The 21,718-nt window shown below is 33.0% G+C and overlaps 1 protein-coding gene across 1 annotated transcript; it reads right to left on the bottom strand.

Moving 5' to 3' along the window:
• Nucleotides 1-3,749: 3,749 nt before the first annotated feature.
• LOC146944066 (uncharacterized) lies at nt 3,750-4,391 on the bottom strand. The gene has a single exon (XM_085747909.1). The coding sequence runs from the start codon at nt 4,389-4,391 to the stop codon at nt 3,750-3,752; it is 642 nt and encodes a 213-aa protein (XP_085604035.1).
• Between the last annotated feature and the right edge of the window lie 17,327 nt (nt 4,392-21,718).

Below are 21,718 nucleotides of genomic sequence, written 5' to 3' on the forward strand. Positions count from 1 at the left end.
CTTATTTTTAAAAAAAAAAAATTTAAAAAATCCAATCATGCACTTATTTTATTTCCAAAATTTATGCAACATTGACAAGGTGCATGTTTAGATTCACTACCAGAAGAGATAAAAGTTGTTTTGAGGATTTAATATATGACTATCTTAAATAGGATTATCTCCTGTAAATGAGGTCCATGATAAATAAAAAATAAATGAAAATTGATTTTAAAAGTTTTTATTAAAATTAAAATTGATTTTGCCTATACAATTCATTTTAAGTTGAAATTAGGATTTGTAAATTTTGCATTCAAGCATGATTTTTACATTGAAACTTATTGATCAACTTATTTTCATGCAAACATATCTAAGCAAAAATCATTTTACATTATACTAACTTCTAACCAAATTTATGAAATAAAATTTGATTTCTATTGAATGAAACATACATTGTCTGTAAGACCCTACCTCAACAGATAATGTCTATATTACTAGTTTGAGCACATTTATTTGAGTTCGAACTCAAAACCTCATCATCGTTGTTTGTGTGTGAATTTCAACTTATAAGTTAAAACTAGGGTTACAACTATAAAATAGCGTGTTTTACTATTTAAAAGACAAAAAAATAAATGTAAAATACTGTTGCACTCTAAAATTTCATTTTAACTTGGGTAATTTTTTTTTTTTTGATTTCGTTTCCTTCTTCCTTAGTGGGAGTCTATAGTCTTCCCCTAAATCCATCTTCCCTTACTAACTTGGATAATTATTTTTTGGGTACTAATATAGAGAAACATTATACTCTCTATTAAAAGTAATTGTTGTGTGCAAGTGTGAGTTATATGTCTCATGTCTATCACTTGTATAAAGGCTTACGAAGCTTCACTATTGCATATGGTCTCACATTATCAAAAAAGTCTGGGACAGAAAATAAAGTAAGCCTCCTTTTTTTTTACATCAAATAAAATAGAGGTAAACTTTGTTTACCACCGCCACCAAGTCACCAACCCGTGCGAACCATCCCCAAACTTTGGTGTGTCGGTTTGCTCTCACAAACAAAACAACAAAACTTTCGTTAAAAAGTTCCACCCAATGAACCCTAAAAAGGTGAAAGGATATTTTTCTTCTTCTTGTTCGGTACTCAACAAACCCACTATTCTACGCAACTCATTGTGGCAAGTGCTTAGGATTATTCACACACACACATGTAATGGGTCCTATGGGGTCCGTAATCCACTGTCTGCTTCTATCTGGTTTGAATCATTGTCCACTGTGGCTGCTGGTAAGCCGTGAACATCCTATGGTTTTGCCACTTTATGGACCCCAAACACAAAAATGCTTGCAACTTGCAATTAATAAAGTGCAATTTCTTCTCTATTAATTAGCTAGTTGACCAATCTTTTCCCCATATATGTTGCTTGATAATCTTGTGCACTTGCAAGTTGCAAGACAACTTAACAGCAGCAAATTAGTGATAAGCCTACGTTTTTTCTTCTTCAAAGAGTTTAGTAGAATAAGTCACAAGATTGTAGGTTTAAATTACACCTCAACATATCAAATGTTAGTGGAGTTTTTTTACATTTGAGTTGTATTTACACAAGTTTTTATTTTGTACATCATAATTAATTAATTATACATTTTATTCACTATCAATGTGTACAATTAAATTACATGATACCATAAGATATTTTCCATCGAATCAAGATCTACTCAAAGTTAAGGATACTAAAGCCTTAACCATAGTCTTACAAAAAAAATAAATAATACTTTTCATTAAATTTTATAAATAAAAAGACCACATATAGAGAAAAAAAAGACCTAATACATTTTTTTTTTTGAAAAAGCCAAAATGATATATAAATAAGGTTAATATGTGTTTACCCCCCTGTAATTTGGGCGAGTTTCGGTTTTCCCCCCTGTAAAAAATTTTGTTTGAATTGCACCCTTGTAAATTTTTTTTTTCCGGAAAACACCCCTCCCCCCTCCAACTCAGCAGATTCGCTGACGTGGCTCTGACAGGGCGCTGACTTGGCTTTTTTTTTTTAAAAATGCCACATCATATTTTTGTTTTAAAAATATTTAAAAATAAATTTTAAAAAACAAAAAAATCCAAAATATAATAAAAAAATTTAAGTTTTTTTTCCAAAACTTTAAAAAATCGAAAAATAATTTTAGAAAAATAAAAAAAAACATAAAAATATTCAGTTTTTTTTCCAAAAATGTAAAAAATCGAAAAATAATTTTCAAAAATAAAAAAAATAATAAAAAATTTAAAAATAATTTTAAAAAATTTTCCACGTCAAATCGAAAAAAAAATTTCAATAATTTAAAAATTATAAAAAAACTATTAAGATTTTTTTGGAAATTTAAAAAATTAGAAAAAAATCAGAAAATATAATCAGATTTTTTTAAAATTAAAAAGATTTTTAAAAATTCTGGAATTTAATTTTCAAAATACAAAAAAAGTAAATTTTCAAAATTAGAAAAAAAGGTCAGATTTTTTAAAAAATATTCTGGAAAAAAATTAATTTTTAAAAATCTGAATACAAATTTAGAGGTTTTTATAAAAGTCGTGGAAATTCCATTTTTCCTATAATTAAGCTCTTCATTAGAGGAGGTAGAATTCATAAATCATAAATCTTATAAAATCTTTCCACGACGATGACAAAACCCTCTGATATTATTTGAGAATAAAAATTCTTATTATAGCCCCAAAACGGATTTTTGTTAGAATCATTAGGCAAAAAAAATTTGTGGAATGAAATGATTTTTTTCCCAATATTTTATTAAAATTGTGGTATAAAATTTTCGAATAAAAAATCTGACTATTTTTCTAATTTTTAAAATTTTTGAAAATAAATCTAATTTTTTTCGATTTTTAAATTTTTTGGAAAAAAAAATATGACTATTTTTCTGCTTTTTTATATTTCGAAAAAAATCTTAATATTTTTTCTGAATTTTCTGGATTTTTAAAATTTTGTAAAAAAAACTGAATATTTTTATGATTTTTTGGATTTTTTTATTTTTTCAAAATTATTTTTCGATTTTTAAAATTTTTTGGAAAAAAAACTGAATATTTTTATGATTTTTTGGATTTTTTTATTTTTTTCAAAATTATTTATCGATTTTTAAAATTTTTTGGAAAATAAACTGAATATTTTTATGTTTTTTTGGATTTTTCTAAAATTATTTTTCGATTTTTTAAATTTTTGGAAAAAAAACTTAAATTTTTTTATTATTTTTTGGATTTTTTTGTTTTTTAAAATTTATTTTTAAATATTTTTAAAACAAAAATATGACGTGGCATTTTAAAAAAAATAAAAAATGAAAAAAAAAAAAGCCAAGTCAGGTTCCTGTCAGCGCCACGTCAGCGAATCTGCTGAGTTGGAGGAGGGAGGGGTGTTTTCCGGAAAAAAAAATTTTTACAAGGGTGTAATTCAAACAAAATTTTTTACAGGGGGAAAACCGAAACTCGCCCAAATTACAGGGGGGTAAACACATATTAACCCTATATAAATATATACAAAAACACCACTAAATGCTTTAGCACAAGGAGTGCCAAAATGCCTAGATACAAACAAAATTCAGACAATCATGTACAACGCCATTAAGGAGCAAAGAGAACAAAAACAAGAAGAAAGAAACACAGAAAAACAACAAGCTAAAAAACTGAGTTCAAGCAGGTTAAAGGACTCCGCCGCCACACTTGATAATCAAAATCAAAATTAGTGTATTTTGATTTCAACCACCAAAATGACTGAAGCTTTACCCTTTCACCTAATGCAAGCAAGTTGTCCTCTTTTCTTTGAAAAATCCATTTGTTTCTTTCTTTCCAAATTGTCCAGACGCCAAATGATGTGCATGGACTCCGCTGTCTTCTTTGAAAAACCCCTTAGACCACCAAACTGATGCAAGTGGTCGAAAAACTGGCAATGAAGAAATGTTGATATACCAAGCCAACTAGTGACAAGCTTCCACAAATCACCAAAAAAATTGCACTTAATAAACAAGTGCTCCCTGTCCTTATTAGAACCGCAATTAGCAACACAACCTTGATCAGATATTAGTAAGACCCTCCGTTGGAAGAGTTTATCTCTAGTAGGAATCTGATCAAGAAAGAGACGCCAAGCAAAAATCAACACTTTTAGAGGCACGGCTTTCAGCCACAAGAATTTGTTATTATTAACCTGTTGGTGCCTATCATGTTCCAATTCTGTTAAAAAACAATAAGCAGAACTAACAGTGTAACAATTAGTAGCATGTAACTTCCAAATCCATTTATCAACACGGTCAACCTGAAAAGAAAAGTTAGACAGGCGAATAATGCACTCTCCCAACAACTCCTCCTCCCACGCAAATAACCTCCGACGCCACTTCCAAGCCTCGCCATTGACACCCCACCCTCTCGCACACATAGCAGCCACCGTATCTAATTTATTCTCCGCTAACTCAAACAATCTCGCATACAACTCGCACAACGGTTTCCCTTCAAGCCACGGGTCATACCAAAACAAATATACATTAAATTTGTTTTATGTCATATTTGTTATTAAAAATTATATTTGGTTGACCCTGCGAATAATTAATATCTATCTATTCTATATGTATCTTCTTCTATACCTATATCTTGGGAGTTTGATGTGTAATTGTACCATTCACTTAAACTATTGTATTTACAATTTTATTATTTTTATAATATTATTTAAATCTTTAATTAAAATAACATGTCAGTTTAAATTTCATTGTTATAGAAACAATATAAATTATATATTTATTTGATTGTAGTCTATATTATATAACCGAGTACAATATAACAAATATAATATAACAAATATATAATTAAGTGCAATGGAAAAGTGGAAACATGTCCGCCTTGACGCTAATCTATGAAATATATCTATAATAGGGTTGTACAAGGGATGGACTATAGCTAGGTTGTATATGACCCGAACCTGGTTCTAACACTAGCTCAAGGCAATTTTTAGACATGAACTCAACCCTAAACTCGGTCAAAATTGGTGAGGTACATGTCTAATAAGGATGAGACAATACTAAGACAAGACCGGGTTGGTCCAAGATAAATCATCAGTACATAAATATTTTTTTTAAAGAAAAGAATTGATCAATAGTTTTCTTAAAGAATCGCTCCCAATTATACGAGGATCATCAACAAAGACAATATAATGCTCTTAACCAAAATTGTAATTTCATTTGTTGATTTTATCACCCTTGTCCACAGGATCTTTATGACCATAAATCAAGCACCGATATGTAATCAGATCCTACCTTTCAACGCACAAGTTTGGTATTTTGTTTGCTCAAAAAAAAAAAAAGTTTGGTATTTTGTTATGCCACTACGTGTGTTCCTACATAAAATAAACCACGACAACATAGTACAATTATAAACACCAAACTATTAGCATAAACCTAAAGAATGCAAAGTTACCATGATGAATTAGAAAGGGTGATTCTTTGTGTAAAAGAATAGACTGGAGTATGAAAGTGTTTTAAAATAATATTAAAAAAAATTGTTTTTGTCCTCAAATTAAATTAGGGCGGGACATGCAACACGATTGGTAATCTGAACTCGGGACATGTTTATTTTTGTCAGTGTTTATTTTTTTTTACCGAGTCAAATCAGATCTATTGCGTCGAGTCAGGACGTGTTTCAAGATCAGCCGAGTTTTGTAAACCCCTAATGGATACTATGTAACAATATATAAAGAGGATAAACCCCTTTTGGGCTTAATTTTTCTTCCATATTTACTCTTCATTTAAATTATTTTATCATTTTTCTAATAGTTAAATATCTTTTTAGTTCCCATAAATATGCAAAACATTTAGAATGAAATTTTAGTCCTAATTTAAATCAAATCATGTGTAAACTTCATATTTAAATCAAATCATGTGTAAACTTCATATTTTTGAATGAAATTTTGCAGAAATATTTAGAATAATATAAGAATCTCTCTGAAAAAATTGAATATTTTAACAAAACATGAATTAAAAATAAATTTTTATATTTTTGGTGCTTAAAAATTCATATTTAATTCATGGTTTGTTACAAAATTATAATATTTAACAAAACATTTTTGATACGAGAAATTCCATATGATAAAATTTTGAAAACTAATGACTATTTTCTAAATATCAACATTAATATAGTTTCTCTATTAATTTTTTTATTTTTAATATAGTTTCTCTATTAAATAGTTTGTTATTTTATATGCAAAACACCGTCAAATATTGACACTGTTCTCATTGCAGATTTTATGTACATTAATGAGAAAAACGATTTGATAAAATTTTGAAAACTCATGATTACATTGAAAACATCAACATAAAGGTAGCGTTTCTATTATATAATTTTTTATTTTATATTTATATGCAAAACATCGTTAAATATTTGCACCACAGTCATTGAAGATTTTATGTTCTATATACGTGGACGAAATTTTGTAGGTGCCGATGGAGAAAGTCGATAACATGAAATCATGAAAACTAAATGAATATTTTAAAAATAATAACATTATGTAATGAGTTAAATAGCTTAACGGGGCAATATAGGAAATTTGAGTATAGACTCTTATAAATAAGAGAATGCCAAGGAAAAAGGGTAGGAAATATGTGATGTAACTTCTTCTTCTTCTCTCTGATTCTCTAGTCCCTCTCTTATATTGTTCTTATTCTTATTACACTCCTTTTGTTACCAATTACTCTCTATCAACAGAGATTCCAATTACCAAGTTGTAATGCTTAATTGAGTGAATCAATGAAATTTCATTTACATTCTTATTTCAATTAAGTAGAATCATTACATTGGTGCTTTCATTGTCACCATGGCAGAGTATAGATGGAATCCAACAAGAGAAGATCGATGGGCGCAAATGGAAGCTGAACATAATGCTCGGTGGGCGCAGATGGCATGCTTGGATGGACCAGGTTACACAATCATGGATTGAATAGAAGCCAAAATGGATCTGCGACGCCAACACGTTTCCAGAAGCTCTTTCCATGGTGTTCAGAACTCAATTGAAAAAGCTCCGATACAGTCAGGTTCGTCTCACTTCATATCTTCCATGACTGAATCGAATCGAGAACACAATTCGCGTCTGGCTGAATCTGCACGAGAAATCCGAGAGTCGTTGATGAGTGTCATAAAAGTGTTAAATTCATGTTATATTTTAAGCACTTTTTGTTACTTGTTCTGCAAGTTATTGAAGGAAAAGCCGAGAAATAAGCGTTAAATGCCTTATTACGCTTTACTTATCATTACTCTATCCTTTTGTGTAGAAATTAGCCTCAAGACACTGATCAAAGACCAATTTATCATGAAAAAGTGCGAAATGGTAAAAGCTGTCCAGCAAGCTTGAAGAAATGGCGCTAATAGCGTGTTCTACGCTATTAGCGTGTTCAAAGAAGTGTCAAAGTCCAGAGAGATACGCTATTGGCGTATCTGGAGCTTAAAGAAATTTCGCTATTAGCGATTTTGGCGCTATTAGCGTGAGTTAGGCGGTTTGCTCAATTCAAGTGGCCCACTTGCTTTATGTTAGATATTATGTTAGATATTATTTTTAGATATTTTGGGCTTGATATATTATATATATTAGAAGTTCATTAGAGAGATAATATATATTAGTCTTAGGAATATCTCATAGTTTTCTCTTAGTTTTTCTCTAAGCTTTCATAGATAATATCATAGAGAGAAATAGGGCAAGAGCATATAGAGTGAGAGTGATTTTGGAAGTTGGATTTTATTCCTTTGTTGAGACATCATGATAGACGTTTGGCAAGTGCACCAAATACTATCGAAGTAGTAAAAATATCGATCCCACGAGGACTGTTTTTAACTTCTATAATTCAATTTCGTTATATAATTAGGATGTGTAAAGTTTATTTTTAGTTTGCCACTAGGCAGAAGATTTGGTTTGATTTTATGAAATCAAATAAAAGAAATTAGATTTGATTAAGAAAATAAGAGAGAAAGATGAGATCAGATCCGTCGAATCCTCTAAGTTCCCCTAATTGGTCTACTGCACCTATTTGTTATGAACCCTCTTCTAGTTTACGATGATTAACAAAATAGCCCTAATCAATCCCTTGAGTTAGGACTCTCTTCTTAAACTACAGCCCCTAATTCCTTAGGTGGTCTATTAATTCTTGAAGGTTTTACCGAACGTTAACCTATTATCACTAACAAACGATTATCTATTCCTAGACTAACCCTGTTTATTAGAACAATTCAATTAGGTCTAAGTTGAAAGCCATGGTCAGTGGTCATTCATTCTCACGAAATCAAGTTATATGTGATCAAGATATAAAAAGCATTAAGAACAATTGAATTGAATAAACTAGAATTGAATTCATAAACAAAATAGAGTTTCACAGCAACATGTGTCAATTAGGGTTACAAAGATTCATCTCGGATCTAATCTCTAAGAGATTTAGCTACTCATAATCGAGTTTACAAATAGCATAATCAATGAAATAATTAAAACATACATGAATTGGTAAAAGGATGAAGAAATCGCCCTTCTAGCCGTCTCCGATGTCTCAAAATCGCACTTTGCTCTCCAAAATCGTAACCCTTGTTCTTCAGCTTGAGTGCAGTATTTATAGAAGTTATGGGCCTGACCCATCAAAATCGCGCCGCGCCTTGTATTATGGCGTGCCGCGATTTCCCTCAAACAGGGAGGATGTAATTTTGCTTCAAAAATCGCAGCACGGCTTGAAATTGGCGTGGCGCGATTTCCTTCGAACAGACTTCAAATTTTAAGCTTATTGCACTCCAGAACAGTATAAATTGCATGAGAACTCTATCAAAATGTCACAATAAGTCCCTAATATTACGTAATGACAGGATGTCATCACAACCCCAAACTTAAACCATTCCTTGTCCTCAAGGAATTTGCTTGCAACAGTGACAAATGACAGTAAAATAACAGTTACCTGACAAAACGATAGTACCCAAAAGTTCATTCTCCTTCTAGCTAAAGATGAGCTAGTTTGACTTGTTCGCATCCACCAATTCACAACTCCTCGCATCAAATTGAAACAGGGTTCTACCAGTCGACATGCAGGTCTACATATTACCATACGCTTGAAAAGTTTCTAAATATCAATCAAAGTCAATATCATTACACACTTTTGAGGTCTTTAGGGTTATAACGGGGCTTAGGTGAAAGGTGGGATATATTTGGATAAGTAGGCTACAAAAAATTTGAGTTAGGCATTCCTACGGAAGTTAAAGCACAAAATTCATTCCTTCCTTCATTCACCTTGTGGAAATACAATCAATGCAAAGGTACTAGAGAACATTTTTAACATTTAGGGACACTCGAGTTTGAAGTTACTCGGATTTTAGCTGTTTTGTCCCTTTTTCATCATTCAATTTCTTTTTTTTTTTTGATACACCATTTTTGTGTGTATTTTTCATGTCAATTTCATATTTCTTCTCTAATTCTCTAGTACCCCCACCCCAAACTTAGTTGGTTGCAAATTCCAATAGCAACCCCAAACTTAATCTTTAGCAACATTCTACAATGCCTTAACTCAGAAAATACATTAAGGGACAAGTCCTAAAAGTTTCTAGGCTTGTAATGTAGTTTGTCACCGAACAAAAAGTTCTAATCCTACCGGCTCACAATTGGTTAAGAAAGGATAAATTTAACAAATTAAAACAGGGTAGGCTTCAAAAAGGCTCACAGGACCAAGCACTTTTGCCTCAGTGTGTAATTGACAAAGACCAATCAATAATAGAGAAACAATGCAAGTTCTAGAAATGTAGTTGCATGGAAAACTAATCTAAATATAAGTAAATTGAAAAACAAATTTGGCAATGAACCTTATGGCTGAGATTTCTGGGAGTATGTGACTACCTAGCAACGTCGTACTCTTCGCCTTTGAATCAAGTCACCCCTCCTTTAGAACTTTTGGAATATCGTTTCATCAAACAACTGTTACTAAACTGGAATAGGTCACATGAAACAAAACAAATTCATTAATAATAAACAAGTGCAGGAGCAATTACAATAGGGAAATAAGTTCAATGGACTTCGACATTAAAAAGAAAATAAAGAAAATACATCAAAAGAAAAATGACTGAAAATAAAATACAAAGCAGAAAATGCTAATCCATCAGTAGATCAGCCCATGTTCACATCATCATCCGAGTGTCTAGCCCCCGGTGTCCTCAATCCTTCAAAGATGCCATCCCCTTGATCTTGCTTGGTGGCATTGAAATCGTCAGTGATTTCCCTCCTCAGTTTCTCAACCCGACACTCCTCCGGCGGTTGAACATTCAGCAATGCATTAAGGCCTTCAGGGCTGAAATCAATGATCTTGCCCCCAAACAAAAGATTGAAAGGGTGTATCGGAAACCCGTGCATTTGCAAAGAATTCGACGATCACGGTTTTGTTGTTCGCTTCACCGGTCATCTCATTCAACTTCGTCCACCCCCTCCTTCGTAATTCAGACTCAAAGAAAGGATATTTCACAAGCTTTGTGAAATCAAACTTCCTCTCCCCTATGACTTCGAAACTCTTCATAGATTGATGGAACTCTTGGGCTTGGTCATTGATGAAATGGATGGCGTTTTCTGGTGGTTCGGATGCGGCACGAGGGCGTTTGGATTTGCTTGTGGATGGTTTTGGGTTGGTGGCTTTCTTTGAGCGGGTGTTCCTTTGGTTGGAGGCCATTTGTGGTTTAGGAAGATGGTGAAAAGGAAGTTTTGTGAAGTTTGGGAAAATTATGATGGATTGTGAATGATAATGGTTTGGATTGATGAATTTGTGATTGGATTGTGGTTTGATGATGTTTAGGAAGTGATAAGGTAGATTAAGATGGGAAAAATTCGTGAATGGGAAGTTTAGGGAAATTTTTGGTAGAGAAAAGTAGGAAAAATGGAATGAAAATGATGATGAATAGTGAGGTTTTTATAGGCTGATGAGAAAAATCGCGCTGCGGCCATATACAGGCGCGGCGCGATTTTGTAGAAACAGGGAGTTCTCTCATGCCAAAACTTGTTTTCTTGAAAAATGCCTGAGTCTTATTGAATTTTTGAAAAACTTTTGAAGAGAGAATCATGCAAGACATCAGTACCTTGCATGATTTTCTTGATAGGAGGTACTAGAACAGTTTTTCAAAAACTTTCCTGCCTCATATTAAAAAGAAAAGAAAAATATTTTTGTGTTTTTATTTTTGAAAGCAATAAAATCATACCTGAAAATTAAACAGTGGGTTGCCTCCCACCCAGCGCTTTCTTTTACGTCATTGAGCTTGACGCTTCAACCACTGTTAGGGTGGCAAATATGTCAGAAAGAATATATCATCCTTCTTCTTCCTCTTGTTTGGTAGGAATTCCATGAATTTGTAGCAAAGAAGTAGATGCTCCCATGCTCTCACTGTTAAACCTTTAGAGTTTAAGCTCTCCCACCGTAGAGAAGGACGTGCATCCATCTGCACACGAGTGATTTCCTCAACCTCCGTTGGTTCAGACTTTGGGAATATATCAACACTTCTCACTTTGGGTTTTTCTTCCACCTCAACCTTGTGACACTCACTCTTCATCTGAACCAGCTTCCTCTGAGACTCATGTGCTTTCTCAACAAGATCACCACACTGAACATCAAACTTCTCAAATGAAACTTGATTTGACACCAAGAAATCATCTAAAATATTCTGAAGTTGAGTATTGTAATCGATGTTGATCATCTCTTTCTTCCCTTCACCATCACTACCTGGTTGATTTGCCTCATGATGATCACAACTCGAGATTTTGTTGTCCAAAATTTTGATCTTAAAAGATAGCATATATTTTTCATACTGCAACTTAGCAATCTCTTCTGTGTCATAGAGGAGTACCCTGTCTATCATAGCTGCAAAACTTGGATAAACTTTTCAGTAGCACAGTACAATGAGAAGAAAACAAAGAGCATAATCTATTTTTTTTTATAAATATATATACAAAAATATAAATGACAGAAATCCTAAATTATAACGTAATTGCCTTGTTGAAATAACTCAACAGTCCCCGGCAACGGCGCCAAAAACTTGATAGACGTTTGGCAAGTGCACCAAATACTATCGAAGTAGTAAAAATATCGATCCCACGAGGACTGTTTTTAACTTCTATAATTCAATTTCGTTATATAATTAGGATGTGTAAAGTTTATTTTTAGTTTGCCACTAGGCAGAAGATTTGGTTTGATTTTATGAAATCAAATAAAAGAAATTAGATTTGATTAAGAAAATAAGAGAGAAAGATGAGATCAGATCCGTCGAATCCTCTAAGTTCCCCTAATTGGTCTACTGCACCTATTTGTTATGAACCCTCTTCTAGTTTACGATGATTAACAAAATAGCCCTAATCAATCCCTTGAGTTAGGACTCTCTTCTTAAACTACAGCCCCTAATTCCTTAGGTGGTCTATTAATTCTTGAAGGTTTTACCGAACGTTAACCTATTATCACTAACAAACGATTATCTATTCCTAGACTAACCCTGTTTATTAGAACAATTCAATTAGGTCTAAGTTGAAAGCCATGGTCAGTGGTCATTCATTCTCACGAAATCAAGTTATATGTGATCAAGATATAAAAAGCATTAAGAACAATTGAATTGAATAAACTAGAATTGAATTCATAAACAAAATAGAGTTTCACAGCAACATGTGTCAATTAGGGTTACAAAGATTCATCTCGGATCTAATCTCTAAGAGATTTAGCTACTCATAATCGAGTTTACAAATAGCATAATCAATGAAATAATTAAAACATACATGAATTGGTAAAAGGATGAAGAAATCGCCCTTCTAGCCGTCTCCGATGTCTCAAAATCGCACTTTGCTCTCCAAAATCGTAACCCTTGTTCTTCAGCTTGAGTGCAGTATTTATAGAAGTTATGGGCCTGACCCATCAAAATCGCGCCGCGCCTTGTATTATGGCGTGCCGCGATTTCCCTCAAACAGGGAGGATGTAATTTTGCTTCAAAAATCGCAGCACGGCTTGAAATTGGCGTGGCGCGATTTCCTTCGAACAGACTTCAAATTTTAAGCTTATTGCACTCCAGAACAGTATAAATTGCATGAGAACTCTATCAAAATGTCACAATAAGTCCCTAATATTACGTAATGACAGGATGTCATCACATCACTAGGAGAATGAATCCTTCCTTTTCAAGCCATCCTTGCAAGGCTTCCATGATGATGTGTAGCTAAATACTCTTTGTTGGGATGAGAGGTACTTGATCTTGCTAAACATGTAATCCTTTTGATTTTGCAAAATATGGTTCTACCAATTTATATTCAATATTGTTGTTATTCTTGTGTTAATGCTTTCAATGAGATTCAAGATGCTTTGGACACAAACTCTTGAATCTAGAGCTAGAGTAGCAATATATCTTAGGTTAACTTACTTGACATCTTTGTTAATCTTGTGATAATCACCATAATCAAGAGTTAAATGCTTTCGGATATTTAATCAGGCTGGACACGGTCGATTAGGTTATTCGATCGACTTTGTTATCGTTTAAGGGATTTGGACACGAGTGTTTAAACGATACCTTAGAGTTAATTATATCACTTTGGACACGAAGGATAATTTTGAATTGATTGTGATAATGTTGTTTATAAAGCTAGAATCCGTATGGATCATTAGGTTACATGTGACGCTTGGTTAAGGAACGCGACTCCTAACAAGTTTCAATCCTTATTAATCTCATCTTTTTACTCTTGCAATTTAGTTACCATAGTTGTAAATTAAACAAACAATCACCCCCTTTTAACTTAGAATGATATTTGATGTTAATCTATCCGTGATGTCGCACTAATCCTGTGGAGACGATACAAATACTTATCTTGTTTTTGATGCAAAAATACTTCATCAAAATGGCGCCGTTGCCGGGATTGGTGTTTAGATATCATAGATAGTACGATTGATTTATCGTTTTAAGTATTCGTACATAATCCGTAAATATTTGTCTTTACTTTATAGTTATTTGTACTAACCCCTCTTTGATAAACAAAGAAAAGTTTCTTGTTAGTTATTTCTGTTTCAGGATCATCACCTAGACAAAATCATGGCTGATCATGGTTATAGCAACTTCTATACTCCACCCGAGTATGAACCATATCAACAGTATCAACAATATCCTTATGAAGAGGAACGAATGACCAATGTGGAAAATACTTTGAACATCTTCATGCAACAATCCATGATAAACATGCAAAATACCAACCAAAGATTGAGGAATTTATCAATTCAGTTGGAGATGATTCAAGCTCAAATCATGGATAACAAAGCCAACATTCAATCCACTCATGACGGAGAGATTGTTGGAGAAGGTGTTGTTGAACTTGAGGAAGATATAATGAAAGAAATAGAGACACCACTTGAAAAAGAACTTCCTCAAGAACGGTCAGATTCTGAAAAGGCTAAAACTGTTGATAATGGAGAAGTGATAGAGGTGGTAGAGAAAAAGGAACGGTTACTTGGCAAGGAAGACTTAATGGAAGAAAAGGGGAAGAAAGTAAGCAAGGTAGAAATAGACCGGGTCATTGTGAAATTTTCGCCTTGTTCAAATCAAAGTTAAGGAGGACATGGACTCCACATCATCTGTATCTAAAGTTCATGGAATTCCTCCCGAAAAGAAGGAATACAAAGGATGATGTATTGTCCGTCTCATTTTGGCCACCCTAACGAAAAAGGCGTCGAGCTAACGACGTTAAACAAGCGCTTGTTGGGAGGCAACCCAACTTGGTAAGTTCTCTTACTGTTAAAATAATGTGTTAGCAATTTTTAAGTACTTCATTTTGTTTTAATTTGAACATTGTGGAAGTTTCCTCTATATCGCTCTTGCTTAAATCTCAAATCTCAGATGATTGATAATGATTCATAGTTGTGATTAAAGCGCAAAACCAAGGTACAAGATTCCAGTTTTTCTAGGTTTTTACTCGAATATGGAACGAGTACTTTGTGTAAATTTCATTTCATTTAGTTCTTCGCAATAATGTGTTTGTTGTGAACCACTTAGTTCTAGCCTAAAAGTGAGGAAACCTCAAGTGTTTGTACATATGCAAGGAGATTGGTATTCATTGTTTAACTCGGTTGTTTTATGTTAAATCCAATAATTGTTTTAAATTGTGTGAAGGCATGGATATGATCAAGGCACATTTTTGTTATTGAGTAAAACATACTTGACCACAAATAGCCTACCTTGTGAGAAGAGCGAGTATTTGCTAACCCACTTGAGCCAAATGAATCGGAGTCCTCACTTATGAACTGTCAATTCATAAGTACAATGCTTGATGAATTTGCCTTTAAACTTTTCAATATCCAGTTCATTTTTGACACATTTTAAGACTCTGATATGTTTTTAATTGTTGAATCCTAAATTTTCATTGTTATTTGTCCTTTTGCCTTAGAGTAAGGGAACATTCAAATAGGGTGTATTTTGATTTAAGTTGGGGAGAGAAGGTAGATGTAAATTTTTTGTCAAGTATAATGGTGTAATTTTATCTTTGATCAAGACAACATGGTGTTGTAAATACATAAAGAAAAAGAAAATGTGTACATGAAAAGAAAAAGAAAAAGAAAAAGAGAAAAAGAAAGTAAAAAAAAAATAATAGAATAAGTTGTCAAGATCAAAGTGCTTCATGTGTAAACACCAAGGGTTTGTAATGATTGGTAGGGAAGATTGTGGAATTTAATAGTTGATTCAAGGAATGTTCCTCTTTGTTAGGCTTTTTGATTTCAATTGCCCCACATATGACATTTCTTTTGTAGCCAAGCCAAGTTATAACCCTCAAAGACCTTTTGATCCATGTTTTTATGCCTTTTGAAATGATATTTGGATGGACACATAACTTGATTGGAATGTTAACTTGATTGCCGGATGTGTGTTCATAATCCTCATTCATTTGATTTCAATTGTTTATCTACTTTCATAGAAGTGTGTTAGGTGTGGTTCGTAAGTAAATATATTATTGTTTTGAAATATTTGACATGAACTTTGTACTTAGGACTCAACTCATGTTGGTAGTAGAATTTTAGATTAGTTGGAAACTTAGACTTGCCCGCGCATTCACTTTTAAATCATTCATCTGAAAATATTTTCAAAGCCTTTTGTACTTGTGTCTTGTTATTAACTTGTTTGATTTTCAATCTTTTGTTTGAGGACAAACAAAGAGTTAAGTTGGGGAGAGTGATGAGTGTCATAAAAGTGTTAAATTCATGTTATATTTTAAGCACTTTTTGTTACTTGTTCTACAAGTTATTGAAGGAAAAGCCGAGAAATAAGCGTTAAATGCCTTATTACGCTTTACTTATCATTACTCTATCCTTTTGTGTAGAAATTAGCCTCAAGACACTGATCAAAGACCAATTTATCATGAAAAAGTGCGAAATGGTAAAAGATGTCCAGCAAGCTTGAAGAAATGGCGCTAATAGCGTGTTCTACGCTATTAGCGTGTTCAAAGAAGTGTCAAAGTCCAGAGAGATACGCTATTGGCGTATCTGGAGCTTAAAGAAATTTCGCTATTAGCGATTTTGGCGCTATTAGCGTGAGTTAGGCGGTTTGCTCAATTCAAGTGGCCCACTTGCTTTATGTTAGATATTATGTTAGATATTATTTTTAGATATTTTGGGCTTGATATATTATATATATATTAGAAGTTCATTAGAGAGATAATATATATTAGTCTTAGGAATATCTCATAGTTTTCTCTTAGTTTTTCTCTAAGCTTTCATAGATAATATCATAGAGAGAAATAGGGCAAGAGCATATAGAGTGAGAGTGATTTTGGAAGTTGGATTTTATTCCTTTGTTGAGACATCACTAGGAGAATGAATCCTTCCTTTTCAAGCCATCCTTGCAAGGCTTCCATGATGATGTGTAGCTAAATACTCTTTGTTGGGATGAGAGGTACTTGATCTTGCTAAACATGTAATCCTTTTGATTTTGCAAAATATGGTTCTACCAATTTATATTCAATATTGTTGTTATTCTTGTGTTAATGCTTTCAATGAGATTCAAGATGCTTTGGACACAAACTCTTGAATCTAGAGCTAGAGTAGCAATATATCTTAGGTTAACTTACTTGACATCTTTGTTAATCTTCTGATAATCACCATAATCAAGAGTTAAATGCTTTCGGATATTTAATCAGGCTGGACACGGTCGATTAGGTTATTCGATCGACTTTGTTATCGTTTAAGGGATTTGGACACGAATGTTTAAACGATACCTTAGAGTTAATTATATCACTTTGGACACGAAGGATAGTTTAGAATTGATTGTGATAATGTTGTTTATAAAGCTAGAATTCATATGGATCATTAGGTTACATGTGACGCTTGGTTAAGGAACGCGACTCCTAACAAGTTTCAATCCTTATTAATCTCATCTTTTTACTTTTGCAATTTAGTTACCATAGTTGTAAATTAAACAAACAATCACCCCCTTTTAACTTAGAATGATATTTGATGTTAATCTATCCGTGATGTCGCACTAATCCCTGTGGAGACGATACAAATACTTATCTTGTTTTTGATGCAAACCTATTTCATCAGTCGTGTGCAAGAATTCTCAAGTTGTTGCAAGAGGAGATCGAAGCTACCAAATGGACAAGCGACACGGTTCGACTTCGTACGAAATTCTTCTGTCCGTGGAACAAATTGAGGAGATTGATGATTCAGAATCTTCAATGGAGATTGCTGAATCCGAATTGATGAGTGAGTCTCTCTCAATTGAGGAACACTTTGTCACCGATGAATCTGTTTCTGCGGATAAATTAATGGTTGATGCAGTGACTCGAAGGAGTAATTTTACCATCAGAATTCCAACAAGTTTGAATGAAAGTATGACCTCTACAGTAACCCAACCTTCATCTTCTCGCATGATCCTTGCGATGCCACTGACAAAACCACTAGGATGTACAAGGGCCTCATCATGGGAAGATTTTGTGAGGCAGTGGTGCGGTTCTTATGCTCGTCTATCGCCACCGCCACCAAAACCACCAGATTGTAGCTTACGACAAACTCCAAGTAATGTGGGATCGTTTAATGTCGCCACCACATCCAAAGCCACCTGACGACAATTCCGGAGCAACGGACACCGTAGTTTTGCCTTCTTGTGTTGTAATGGAAGTTTGCCCACCATCTTTTTGGGAAAATGTTTATCTGAATGATTGTGTTATCATCCGGTTATTGCTATTCATGTTGTTTCGGTCGTTACCACCAGTTCGACATCACAGCGAAAAGGATCATGAACAGGTAATCCTTGTTGTTCATCTTAGTGTTAATTCGTATGCTCCTATTTCTCTAGACTATGACTATTCAATGAATGTCTTTGAGAATAGTGAAGTTTATGGTTATGGTGTAGTGTTGTTGATTGTCTTAACTTGTAAGCATATTGATGAGAATAGAGAATAGAGAATTCAGGAACTGAGTTTTTGACAAGGTTCAAATTCATCAACAACCACCCAAAACATTTATGAGTTTAGTAGGATTATCTTGGCACATAACCAGTATGATACAATACTTTCAAGCGATGCGGAATCCCAATAGAAAGAATGGCACTCCTGTTGCTTTGATTTGGTTTGAAAATCTCTTGCAGCAACTACATCATTTGTCGCTTGAACCATATCATGCTCACTTTTGGAGTTGCATGAACGCTCTCTCTCATAATGATGCTATGGATATTGTTGAATTATTTTCCTTTGTTGTCAAATTTGTTGTTTCTATTCCTGAAGATGTATCTCTAGCTATGGGATTGAGCCTTGCATTTTTCGTGACAAAGATTAAGCATGATAAGGCTCCTGTTGTCAAAGCTTGCACATGGGGGGAGATCAAAGATGCAAAGAGCTCTACTATAAATTTTTCCTTCTCTTCTGCTATTGTTGATTTTGGTATGGTGAATTTATAGGCATCAATCATATATGATATTGGGAGTGAAATTCACAAAAATAAAAGTGGGCACATGGCAAATTTGGATTCACCAACTGGGGCTGCACTCTTAGAATTTGAAAGTTATATTCCTTTTTATGGTTGTGGATTCATTATCAACAAAGTCTTCACTCTTGAACATCATTATACTTATCTTGTAAATGTAGTCTCAAGCTTTGTCAAGGAATTGAATAGATTGGGAGCAAGAAAAATTTTAACGACTTCTCCACATCTGTGTGATTTTCTACATGTTGTATGGATTTTATTTGGATTTTATGAGGGAGGATTTTGGGTTGCTCTGTCAACTGGAATGATAAAAAGGCTTCAGTTTCCTATACTTGTTTCAATATTTCATATTGAACAAGGTGGTTTTGCATTACTTGGAAGTGCTGTCCTTTATATGGCATTAATTGCTAAGTGTGATTCTTTTGTTGCCTTGGTTCTAGCTTTGTCTCTAGCACAATTATATCTGCTGGTTTTAGTGGATAATGTCAGCTGCAATAAAAATGTGTCAAGTGTTATGCATGTAATACACAAAAGTGGATATGTTCATCCCAACTTGTGGTTGCCAAGATCTTGTTTTGAGTATGCTAATGCTCCTTGGCATCAACTAGTTCAACTTCATGTTTTTTCGGTTTGGGTGGCAGCACTTGAATCATGCCATATAGTTGGCAACAGTTCAACTACCATTTTTAGTGCTTACATCATTGTACCTCCTATGAGTGTTGCAGAATATTTTGACCATACCATGCTTCTTACACTTGCTAACCTTAGAGCATCTCCAATTCTAGAACCATATTTATGTTCTTGAAGCATTTTGGTGGGGTCCAAAGGTGCCACATGTGTATTAAGAACATCCTTTCATTTTTACTCCAATGCAAAGAACAATATTTATGTTCTTAACTTACATTATAGGGTCCCACAATTGGCCCCACATATTTTTATTTATTTCAATACTTTTAAATTAAAATACTTATTAAAATACCTTTTCTTCTCTTCTCTTCACAAACAAAACCTGCTGTCCCCACGCCAAGTAGAGAGAAGAAACAAAACCTGTATATTTTCTCTCTCTTACTCTCCTTTTTTTCATCTGCTTTTTCTGACAGTTTTGCTGCTGGAACATGTTCTTCACATAGAACGGTTCTCCAGCATGGATGCCACATCATCCATCTCCAATGGTAAAGAAAACAAGAACTTGCTTTTAAGTATCAAGAACACTGTCAAGAACTAGCATTGGAGTTGCTCTTATGATGCTTGTTGGGCACTCTATGATATGGAATTTGGGTGGTAATTACTATTTTCTCTACACCAAAGGGTCTCTACAATTTCAACAATGGGATCCGGGTGGATACTCTCTTGTTAATGGGAAGGTCCACTTGACATGGAAGCCAATGGAAGAGGCTACCATCACTCAATGGCATTGTGGCAACGTCAACCTTGAGGTCAAGGTTGATTTTTAAAGGGGATGGTAATGTAATGAGTTAAATAGCTTAAAGGGGCAAAATAGGAAATTTGAGTATACACTCTTATAAATAAGAGAATGCCAAGGAAAAAGGGTAGGAAATATGTGATGTAACTTCTTCTTCTTCTCTCTGATTCTCTAGTCCCTCGCTTCTATTGTTCTTATTCTTATTACACTCCTTTTGTTACCAATTACTCTCTATCAACAGAGATTCCAATTACCATGTTGTAATGCTTAATTGAGTGAATCAATGAAATTTCATTTACATTCTTATTTCAATTAAGTAGAATCATTACACATTAATGTAGTTTTTCTAGTAAAAATATTTTTTAAATGAAAAACAACGTTTAATATTTGCACCAAGCCTGTTGTGAATTTGATGTACATATATGAGAAAGTTGATATAATAAAATTTTGAAAACTCAAGACTATTTACAAAATTTCAACATCAATGTAGTGTTTATATTAAATAAATTTTTATTTTATATGACAAACACCGTTAAATATTGCCACCACAATCGTTGTTGATTTTATATGCTTACATACGCGAAATCAGATTTTTATATAACGATATGAGAAAGTCGATATAATAATTAAAATTTTCAAAATATGTACATTAATGTAATGTTTGTATTAAAGATTTTTAACTTCCCAACAATTAGACACTTTTTTACTCCTCACTTACTAATTTTTTTAAAAATATCAATTTTAATGTATTGTTTCAATTTTTAAAATATCAAACATTAATGTAGTGTTTTTCATATCGGTACATTATTTTACTACTCCTTTTTACTATTTTGTTATGAAGGAGAAGAAAGGGAATAAGATTAAGTGAGAAAAAACAATGGAAATGATAATCTTTACATATAACAATATATGAAGGAAATACAAGATTTATTTTTTGGGATGTATTTTTCATTATTTCTGTTTTTTTTGACAAATTTATTTCTGTTATATGCTTAAACAAATTTACTTTTAAAAATCGTTATATTATTGGTGTTATTCAAAAAGATAATTTTTTTTATTATTTGTAAAAGATAAACATAATTTGTTACCACAAACATTTATACGTATAAGTTTAATCAAAATTAAAATTTCATAAAAATATTGTTGATAATTTATACGCTTTAGTGCGGTGGAAAAACCAAACATTTTAAAGGGATGAGATAATAAGGAGAAGAAAGGGGAATAAAATTGAGTAAAATTCGATAAAAGAGAACAAAGATGGAAGTGATAAGGCTTACAGAGAAATTAGAGGGATGTGATAACTGATTGTTAAAAAAACATATAGGTAATTAATTTTATTTGCAAAATTACCATTAAAACCATAAAATCTTA

The sequence above is a fragment of the Medicago sativa genome, chromosome 2 (assembly GCF_051527215.1).
Source record: "Medicago sativa cultivar Bolivia chromosome 2, Bolivia_mono, whole genome shotgun sequence".
NCBI classification, from domain to species: Eukaryota; Viridiplantae; Streptophyta; class Magnoliopsida; order Fabales; family Fabaceae; genus Medicago; species Medicago sativa.

What these genes read in the sequence shown, in the direction of transcription:
- LOC146944066 (XM_085747909.1), bottom strand. Translation starts at nt 4,391, where the DNA reads ATGTGTGCGAGAGGGTGGGGTGTCAATGGCGAGGCTTGGAAGTGGCGT.